At 38.0% G+C, this 9,959-nt stretch overlaps 2 protein-coding genes across 6 annotated transcripts in view; both read right to left on the reverse strand.

Annotated features, from left to right (window-relative positions):
- The window catches only part of HSPA14 (heat shock protein family A (Hsp70) member 14), a 58,978-nt gene that overhangs the window by 48,375 nt on the left and 644 nt on the right, over nucleotides 1-9,959 (reverse strand). For 4 of the 5 annotated variants that reach the window (XR_011473527.1, XM_070432039.1, XM_070432020.1 and 1 more), the window contains exons 2-3: nucleotides 9,470-9,550; nucleotides 9,308-9,390 (exon numbers count right to left, since the gene is read on the reverse strand). Coding sequence is in view for 3 of the 5 variants with exons in the window: in XM_070432039.1 (XP_070288140.1) it covers nucleotides 9,308-9,390; nucleotides 9,470-9,550 (164 nt within the window). In the remaining 2 variants the exon portion in view is untranslated. Of the gene's footprint in view, nucleotides 1-6,633; nucleotides 6,723-9,307; nucleotides 9,391-9,469; nucleotides 9,551-9,959 lie in introns of those variants that run through there. The other variant, XM_070432052.1, reaches the window with a different exon arrangement.
- MSANTD7 (Myb/SANT DNA binding domain containing 7) lies at nucleotides 2,804-9,387 on the reverse strand. Its single transcript, XM_070432066.1, has 3 exons — nucleotides 9,308-9,387; nucleotides 6,634-7,362; nucleotides 2,804-6,116 (listed from the first exon to the last, which is right to left on the reverse strand). The coding sequence occupies exons 2-3, from the start codon at nucleotides 7,193-7,195 to the stop codon at nucleotides 5,599-5,601; spliced, it is 1,080 nt and encodes a 359-aa protein (XP_070288167.1). The 5' UTR covers nucleotides 7,196-7,362; nucleotides 9,308-9,387; the 3' UTR covers nucleotides 2,804-5,598.

Raw genomic sequence — 9,959 nt, forward strand, 5'->3', positions numbered from 1 at the left:
TATATTTTTTATTACCACTGAACAAATATAAAAATGTAAACAAAATTAAGTTGCTTAATATTTTAAAAAACTTCAAAAAAATTTCAATTACTACAGAGAATGTTTACAAAGGTTATAGTAATTCTATTAAAGTGTTAACCTTTGCATTTGAAAGTAGCTCTTTCTTGTTCTGATCTTACTGCTACTAATAGGTACTATAATACATTTGGGGGTGATTTTTCATAATGTCAATGATTTTGTTACATACTTCCCCATCTATAATCCTGAAGACCCAACCACTGAGATAAAAAGGACAAAAGAGGTAAGATTGCAAACTAAGGGCAAACCAGCATGCTTAATACCATTTCTGTTGCTTGGTCTGAACATGAATCAATACCCAAAATCAAGAGTAAGCAACAGTACAAATGTTATATATGAAAAGGTACACAGTACTACAGGTGGACAGATCTATATTACCCTATATAAAGTGGGTACTAAATAAAAGTGCATGGCAATAAAAAAAAAAAAGGGGTGTTTTGTTGCTCAAAATAGTAATACCAATTTATGCAGACTGTTTTCACATATATTACCTCACTTGATCTTCACAATACCTTAATGGGATTAATTTGGCAGACATTATTTTAGAGATAACAGGTTCATAGAGGGTCAATGACTTAACAGTTAATAAGGGGCAGAGTCAGTATTTGATCCCAGGTTTTCTCTATCAGGGTATGGTTGTTCACTGCCTGGCAATAAGATGGTGCATGATTAAGTACTTCTGCCCCTTCAGCAGAAATAGGAATAACTGATCTTTGGTTAATTTCATCTTACTGAGATGAAGTAAATCGGTCCCCTAAACCAAGCATGTCAAACTCAAAGGCTAACATGAGCCAAATAAACAAGGTTTAAGTTTATGTGGGCCACAAAAAAACAAAAGCCTCAATTTTCATAGAAACATAGGTTTATTTCAATAGAGATATGCTGAATACAAAAGGCTGAAATGAGTAATCGTTAACATAAAATAATAGAATACTTTAATAAAAATTAAGTTTTTCTTGAACATTAACTTACCAGACACTGAAAAACTGCACAAATTAATAAGTGCAATGCAAATAAACCTATTTTTCTTGTTCTCTGAAAGAGAAATATATCCTGTTGCGCACACCAAACAAGTCAGTCCAAGACTAATGATGTGGCAATCGGCTGCTAAAATATTCGCTGCTAGTATTAGTGGAGAGAAATGGTGTGCCTGCACGTAAGGGAAATGAATGCAACATGATTACAGTAATCAGTCATTAGTGAACATTGTAGTTCGTTATTAATAATTACGTATAACAGGATATTGTAAAAACGAAGTTATGAAATTTTTATTAAAACATTTCTTACATACCATTATATTGGCTGGGCCACAAAAATATTCGTTGTGGGCCATGAGTTTGACATGCTTGCCCTAAACCCTTCTTCCAAGGGCTGTGGCTATTCTGTTCAGAAACCAGTCTTAAATGTTTAATAAGAAGAGGTGGAAATGAATAGTGGCTAACTGCTAAAGCAAGCATGTTATACTATCAGTGAATATTTTAGCAGCCGATTGCCCTGTCATTAATCTTGGACTGACTTGTTTGGTGTGTGCAACAGGAAATATTTGTCTTTCAGAGAACAAGAAAAATAGGTTTATTTGCGTTGCACTTATTAATTTGTGCAGTTATTCAGTGTCTGGTAAGTTAATGTTCAAGAAAAACTTAATTTTTATTAAAGTGTTCTATTATTTTATGTTAATGATTACTCATTTCAGCCTTTTGTATTCAGCATGTCTCTATTGAAATAAACCTATGTTTCTATGAAAATTGAGGCTTTTGTTTTTTTGTGGCCCAAACTTAAACCTTGTTTATTTGGCTCATGTTAGCTTTTTAGTTTGACATGCTTGTGCTAAAGGGTTACTGAACATCTGATAACCCTACCTGTATAATTAAGAGAAAGACAAAAGGGTTGTTTAAAATTGCCTAATTTGGCTTAGAAGTCTGTCTGAATACTTGCAGATTCCCCACACTTCCTTCTCTATCACCTAAAAATTGGTAGTGAGGAAACAGGTAAAATAGCTTGCCCAAAGTCACATGGTTAATGGCAGAACTGGCCAGAATCCAGATCTTTAATGCAAACTTTAGTATTCTTTCCACTGAACCCTCCCCTTCTTCCCTTTTCAAACACCCAATAGACCAGCGGTTCTCAATCTGTGGGTCGTGAACAATGAAAATACATCCTGCATATCAGATATTTACATTACGATTCATAACAGTAAGCAAAATTATGGTTATGAAGTAGCAACGAAAATAATTTTATGGTTGGGGGTCACCGCAACATGCGGAACTGTATTAAAGGGTCGCGGCATTAGGAAGGTTGAGAACCACTGCAATAGACTATATCCTGGACAAATATTTTAAGAGTAAGAATCAGATGAAGTGTGCCTATAGTAATTTTTTTGCACCAATATTGTAAATTGTGCACCTTTACCAGTTGTTTTAAGACTAGAATTTAAGTCAACCAGGATAATTTATCCTATTGTGTAGGCTACCTATCACTCAGAGAAGATATTTGCTGGGAAAAGATATTTTATGGAATTTATAAAACTCGTAGAAAGGAAAATTATTTCTCAACTGCTATGCAAAAAGGCCCTGGCTTATGTGAAGACAGAAAGCACACATAGCTCTTGGAGGCTATGTATAGGCAAGAACCTGGAGATTAAGTAGAAGAAAAGCAGAAAACAGAGAATGCAGGTGACGACAAATGATCACGGATAGCACCAGAAAGTAGCGAACTGACTCACAACTACATACAAATAAAAACTTTATTTGTCCACACCAGGATTAATTATGTAACAGAAAAACAAAGGGTGGTGGGAGGTTAGTATACACAGCACCTTATTTACATCATGGTCTTAAAGAGGCAGAATGTTAACCCTACCATAGTATCACAACCTTTATCAGCAATGCCATTTTCTCTTCCTCCTCCTTCCTTACATGTCTCTTGCATGGTCAGCAGGCCCTTAGACTGGGCACATACCAGCATTAACGTGCACAGGGTCTTCTTTCCCACTACTGTCACAGTATAGTGCTTTCCATGTATGAAAGCATTTTTACATTTATCTGTTTCTTTGACCCTCACAACAATCCCGTGAGGTAGGTAGAACAGTTACCAGTTTCTTAATAGGTGAGGATCCTGAGATATACTAGTAGAATGGTAAAATGACCCACTTAACAGTTTGAGTCCCAAGCAGCGCAATCGCGCTGAGATTTTATGTCGAGAAAACATACGATTCGTTTGAGTCCCAGGGGGTATTGAAAAAAACACTGTCGAAGAATCCCAAACAGCGCAACCTCACTTTCTCTAAATGAGTACGAAAAGACCCCAACAGCGTGATAGCGGTTGTTTTATTTTATGTTGAGAAATACCAAGCAGCGTGATCCCGCTGCTTGGGACTCAAACGGTTATGGATGGACAGGTAGTAATGGTTTGGCCTGGAACTTAAGTAGGATTTCTGGGCTTGTTTTCTTTCACATAACATCCCCTTATTACAACTTCCCTCCTCTTTATAATATTTTGCCTATTTCTGTTCTGTTCACTTCTTTAAGTTATTTTCCTTTAGTTTTATTCCCACATTAAGGTTACATTACCCATTAGCTTTTCACAATACTACCTTCAAAGTTTAACTCCACTTCTATACTTTAGCACTTCCTTTATCTTAAATAAATCACTGCCTATTTATTTTGCCATCATTAACAGATTAATATAGTACAGGCCTCATTTTTCACCAAGTACTTCCGTTTTTCCAAAATGTCTACCTACCTACATTAGTGTTATCTAGTTATAACTGACACATATCCCGCCATTTAGTGACCTAAAACAATTCAAATGATTTGCCAATGTAACTGTGACAGGATTCCAGTGTATGCTACCACAGCGGCTGCCGCCTCCATCCATTACCCACTCAACAGAGCAGCTCACTTGCTTGACATCTATTCATGGTTCCAGGTATGTTCCCACTGTTTTTTAACTATTTCTTCACCTATTTGTATTTCCTGCATTAACACCTAAGCCTGCAAAATATAAAACTTCTTCCAACATGCTCAGACTTTTTTTCAGCCTCTAGATTGAAGAAAAACTTTTAAATTGGAAATATGGCTCAACACCTGTGTTTTTTGGGGAAAATGGAATGTTTTTTGAGAACCTGTGCTTAAAAGGAGTTATTTATTGCAAGCAGTCTTTATTCACACCACCCTCAACTCTTTCCAAAGCTATTCTTTTCCACCACATGCCACTAACTAGGTGATCTTTTGTCTACACCAGCGATGGCGAACCTTTTGAGCTCAGCGTGTCAGCATTTTGAAAAACCCTAACTTAACTCTGGTGCCGTGTCACATATAGAGATTTTTTGATATTTGCAACCATAGTAAAACAAAGACTTATATTTTTGACATTTATTTTATATATTTAAATGCCATTTAACAAAGAAAAATCAACCAAAAAAATGAGTTCGCGTGTCACCTCTGACACATGTGTCATAGGTTCGCTATCACTGGTCTACACCATGTGAGAAAAAGTGATTTTGGAAAGTTCCCTAGAAGGAAAGTTTTCTAGTGCTTGCCTTCTGTAACATACAACACAGAAACAACACTAACAAAAAAGAATGAAATTAGCTAAAAAGCACCTGGGAAACTGATTTTATCCCAAATCTTTCCAAGATATTCAATTAGCAATCGAAATTTAACAATATGTAATTATGCATGTAAAGGACCCAAGTAATATAGAATGCAAAGAATTTACTTACATTTAATATTTTATAAACAGCCAATATCTCATTATATCGGATTATCAATATGAACCATAACACATGACTGTGGCTTCCTATTAGTTTTGAATTATATCCTATAGAGACTAAGAACTATTAAAATGGAGGGAAAGATGGTTTGACTATTGAGTGCTCACTAGTAGGAATGTCACAGACACAGCAGTGAAAATGAGAGAAAGGTACAAATAGATGTTGTGTCTATAGTAGTCTTGAGCTACAGAAGCATTAAAAAAATTGAAGACTTTAAACTTCAGAAAGCAATCAAGTTAAACAACTATTCAAGCATAATTCTTTATCTTGTCAACTAATGTGCCGCATCCTCGCCTTACCTCAGCCAAGGTCATATACATTTAATAACTTACATGTGTATATAGTGCTTTAAAACCCTTTCACATCTATTAGCCATTTGATCCTCACAACATCCCTGTGAGGTAGGCAGGTTAGGAATTGTTACCTAGCTCCCATTTTACTGATGAGGAAACTGGTGCAGAGAGGTAAACTAAATTGCCTCATATCAGTGACAAAGTCAGGGCTAACTAGCTCTGGAGTTGGCTCCATCCATTTTCCATTAGGCCACCTCTCACATATCTGAAGTCTTTCAATTAGTGGAGAAGTTTGGGAAAAACAACTAGCACGTATATTCCTACTCTTCTGTATATTTGCGGCTCATCCACTCTTTTCTCTGAGGACATGGAAAAAGATCCAGGTCACCAAAAGGCAAGTCTTGGATATGGGCTTCTACCAGTTTAGGGTATATACCCTTTTGTCATCAGTTCCTAACTTTTGGTGTTAGAAATTAATCTCTGAAACAATTTTTCAAGCCCTAGCTGAAAAGCACTGGTTGCCTCTTCCACTGCTGTTGCCAAGCGTCTCACTGCAATCACGGCATCCCTGCGGAGCTCATTGGCAGTGTCTTGCTGAGCACTGGCCTCCTCACCAATAGCAATCAGCCTGTCCAATTTTTCTTCCTCACGTTTTGAAAGTTCTCGTGCCAATCTCCTGTTTTCTGCCAATTCAGCTGCAATAGTCCTGGCCACTGACCGCCTTCTTCGTCTTGCCCACCTTGGAGGGGGCTCACTGGTCAAAGGCCTATCCCCACCAGAAAAAGGAACTCCGGAGGAGATTGGAGGCTGCTGTGTGAAGGCCACCCCAGGAGTGTTTCGGCCCGTGCTGGTGCAGGGACTGGGCTCACCGGACACACCCAGTCTGGTCATGGGGCTGCTCTGACAGGGAGCAACTGCACCTCTGAAAAGGTGGTGGGAACTGTTGTAGCTGGGGGTCCCTTGAGAGCACCCTGAAAAACAAAGCAACAATGTTGCAGAGAGGGCATTCCTGCTAAGGGAATGCATGGAGCCAGCAGCAGAGCTGAGAGACAATTACAAAACTGTGGTGGATCCTGGAAAATCCTCTTTCCACAAGGGACTAGGAAGAATTCATTTCATTGGTCTGGCCATTTTAGCCTATTGTAACCTTATTTCCAAAACCTTCCCTTTACCTTACTGAGCCTCTTTCCACTTAGCTATCCAACCCACTTTATATCCACAAATGCCTAAGTACCCATTACAAATATTGCCAAAATAGTTTGGTTCTAAAGAGCACTTATACAATTAAAGAGTTCTATACCTTACATACCTAGGGTCATAGCTTTTAAATACCTGGAGCCCCTTATCTTATAATTAGGTTTTAAAAAAAGAGGGCAGGGGCAAAAACAGGGGTTATGTTAAAAAAAAAAACCCACACCATCCAATCATATATTGTTGTTTAGAACCAAGTGACTCTGGGACCCAATCCTTTACATGTTTGGAAATTACCTGCACCTGAGGATTCATCCCAGGAGTCCTCAAGGTCACTGGTTTCTTGCATCTGGTCAGTGATTCTCAGTTGACAATCCTCATCTGATTCCTTAACTGTTTTCGAGATAGGCTGATGATCTGCTGCCTGAGTCCTTTTTGGTTTCAGAATGCCGGTTCCCTCTTCCCCTGGGTTGTCAGAGGCCATTAAGTTCTGAGAGTAGTGCTTGGCCCAAGCAGTATCCTCCATTAAGTTGTCTGGGTCAGTCACTACCTGATTTCGGAGAAGCTGATCCAAGGTCTCATAAAATGGACAGTGTGGTGGGTCACCCATACTAGTGGCATGGGCAACATATGCCTTTAAATATAATGCCTTCAGAACTTTAAACTTGGAGCGGCACTGACGATCGGTGCGGCGGAAGCCTTCCTGCTGCATTCGCTTAGACACAGCCTGATAGACATCTGCATTATGATGCACAGTCTGGAGGCGTTGAATGTATTCTGCCTCGCCTAGTATGGAGAGAAGAGTTCGCGTCTCCTGTCTGGACCACCGGATGCCCGCACTGCTATTGGAATTGGCCATAGTGGACTGGGAAGGAAGGCTAGCTGAAGAAAGCTCCTGGACAGCAAGGTGCAAATCTGAAGGTGTGGGGAAACTCTGGGTGCTTTCAGTTTATTTCCAGGAGCCAACGGATTCTTCCCTCTCAGGGCTAATTGCTGAGAAGCCAGATCCAAGGACCAAATTTCTGGCTGGAAGGCCACAGGGGAATGAGAGTTACAGGAAGGGTGTAAGGATAATTGTGGCAGCAAGTTAAGCTGTGCTACCTGTAAGTAGGTCACAAACAGGTAGGATGCCAAGACTGAAAAAGCCCAACTTTGGGAGTTCATCCAGGATAGACACTGACCCAGGGGCTAAAAAGGGCCTTACTGACTTGATAACAAGAGGACTGGCTCCTCCATGAAGGCCAGAATGCTTCCAAGGCTGAAACCTGGGATACCTGTGTGTCTGTAAAAATCACCCATTGTCTTCTAAGTAGACAGACGAACTGGGAAATCCCTGGAGCATGAGGCAGCTAGCAGGACCGTGGTGTAGCAGTTTGTCTGAAGGGTGCTCATCCTTCATTAACCTTGCTGCAAGCAGCATACTGTGGCTATGTATTACCCATCTGACTGTCACCATTGCACTCCTTTGTTAAAGGATAACTTTCAGGGCCAGAAAAGTAAGCTTAAGTTATTCTTGTTAATACAGAGCTTTTTGCATAATATAGCAAAAGACAACCACATCTTTACTCCAACTGTCTGCCCCAAAACAGCAGCATAAAACAAATAGGACTACTAGGGGATAGATCTGTGGACATATTCTAAATCTTGATTATATCAACGTCAGTATCTGATTGTGATACTGTAATTTTGCAAGATGTTATTATTGGGAGAAAGTGGTAAATCCAGTAAAATACAGCATCTCTTTGTATTATTTCTTACAACACTATGTACAAGTACTCAAAATATTAAAGTTCAATTAAAATAACATATTGTTGGCTGCATACAGTGAATCTAGCTTCAACATCCATCTATAACTCCTGCTTTTTTTCAGAACTTATAATTTATCATCATCACCACAAAAATTTGAATTCTCTATAAAATACTGTAGTTTCTGACATAGTGCATAGATATCCTAAAAGGGGGAAAAAGTAAAGTTCAGTTTAACTACACACAAGTAAAGGATAATAAAAAGTATCTGTATGTATAAAAAAATAAATCAACATAAAAAATTTCTATTTAAATTCTCAACAGAACACAGAAAGGAAACAACCTGGGCCCAATTTATAAGTCCTGAATTGTAGTCCTATCTAGTTCACCTCCCTTACTACTTTAGGAATACCATAACTTCTATTTGCCTTGATTTTTTTCATCTATAAATGGGAAGAGATAAAACCTGCCCCACTAACCTTATAGGGACTTGAGAGGATTAAATAAAATAATAGATGTGAAAGCACTCTGAAAACTTAAAAACACCATTTCAAGTATTACTACTACAGTGAAAATGAAACCCCCTAAGTATTATGATAATCTATAATTTGAGGAGACATGAGTCTGGGGAAGCAAGACTCTTTAATCTTTTAATTAAAGCTGTAACAGATGATTAACCTGATTCTTGCGTATGATGCTAATTAAACTGTTTCTCTAATGATTAAATTTGTAAGCCACTGGAAAAGTTAGTTCCCAGAAAGAGTCACAAAAGGACCCAAAGAAAATCGATAGTATCTACATAAATTATAACCAAATATAATAGATTCTGCAAAAATCAACTACAGTGCAAAGAAGTCATCAAATTCCCCCAAAATCTTTCAAGTTCCCTCAGTCAAAAAAAAACCTGAAATATAAAAAGTCCAAACTACCACCTCTGAATGACACAAACTATCAAAATGAAAGGAATTTTGGTATTTATCAATTCAAACAGACCTGTCAGCAAGAAATAAACATCTGAGTGAAACCCATCTTTGAGAAGATTTGACACTAATCATCAAAAGAAACTGGCTACTGAAGTACTCTCTGAAATAACTGTCAGAAAAAACTGGAAAAAAACAAACCCCAGAAGAAACAAATGGTGTTTCTAGTTTCATTCCACATTATGCTTAGAATGTATACACACATTTTTATTATCTATATGTTGAAGTGATATTTTATTCCATACCTTCTGCCAAGGATCTGCTTTACTTTCATGACTGTATTGGAAATATTTCTTATTCTACTTTGTTTTGCTGCCAATCCAACAACCTGAAAAAGAGCAATATATTTATTACAATGCATGTAATTTTCACTTATTTCAAAGCAAAAATGTGAGGGGGAATAGTACCTCTTCATTTTCTGAGTAGGCAACAACAGCTGGAGTAACTCTGTCACCCGCATCATTTGCAACCACATCAGCCCGGCCATCCTGGAGAAAAATATATGAGTTACTTTGAATTAAATATATAGACTCATAGGACATATTCAGACATATGTGCGCCGGTGTTACTTTGACATCTATGTGGAAAGAAATATTGATCTAGCAGTATTTTAAACTTGTAGACTTAATTGCAACTATTAATTTCCTAGATTTTATGAAAGGCCAACATTCCATAAAGAACTGCCTATTTTTTCCCCAGTCTTCTCTGCACAGTCAATAATGGAAACAAACATAACAACCTTTCTATATCCAATAATAAGTGTTATTTCACCACCCTTTCTCCTTCTCTTCCTTCCCCTACAAATACCTCTTTCTTCACTTTTCTACATGTGATGAAGTGGCACTAACCCTTTGGCTTTCCCTGACAAGTCATCTGACATTTAAACTGGCATCAGGG

Source organism: Myotis yumanensis, unplaced genomic scaffold (assembly GCF_028538775.1).
Source record: "Myotis yumanensis isolate MYYU_CA2020_CCGP unplaced genomic scaffold, mMyoYum1.0.hap1 SCAF_1, whole genome shotgun sequence".
Taxonomy (NCBI): domain Eukaryota; kingdom Metazoa; phylum Chordata; class Mammalia; order Chiroptera; family Vespertilionidae; genus Myotis; species Myotis yumanensis.

Coding starts and splice junctions, on each gene's coding strand:
- MSANTD7 (XM_070432066.1), bottom strand. CDS start 7,195: ATGGCCAATTCCAATAGCAGTGCGGGCATCCGGTGGTCCAGACAGGAG. Junction 6,117..6,633: donor GGATGAATCCTCAGGTGCAG/GTAATTTCCAAA, acceptor TTTGTTTTTCAG/GGTGCTCTCAAGGGACCCCC.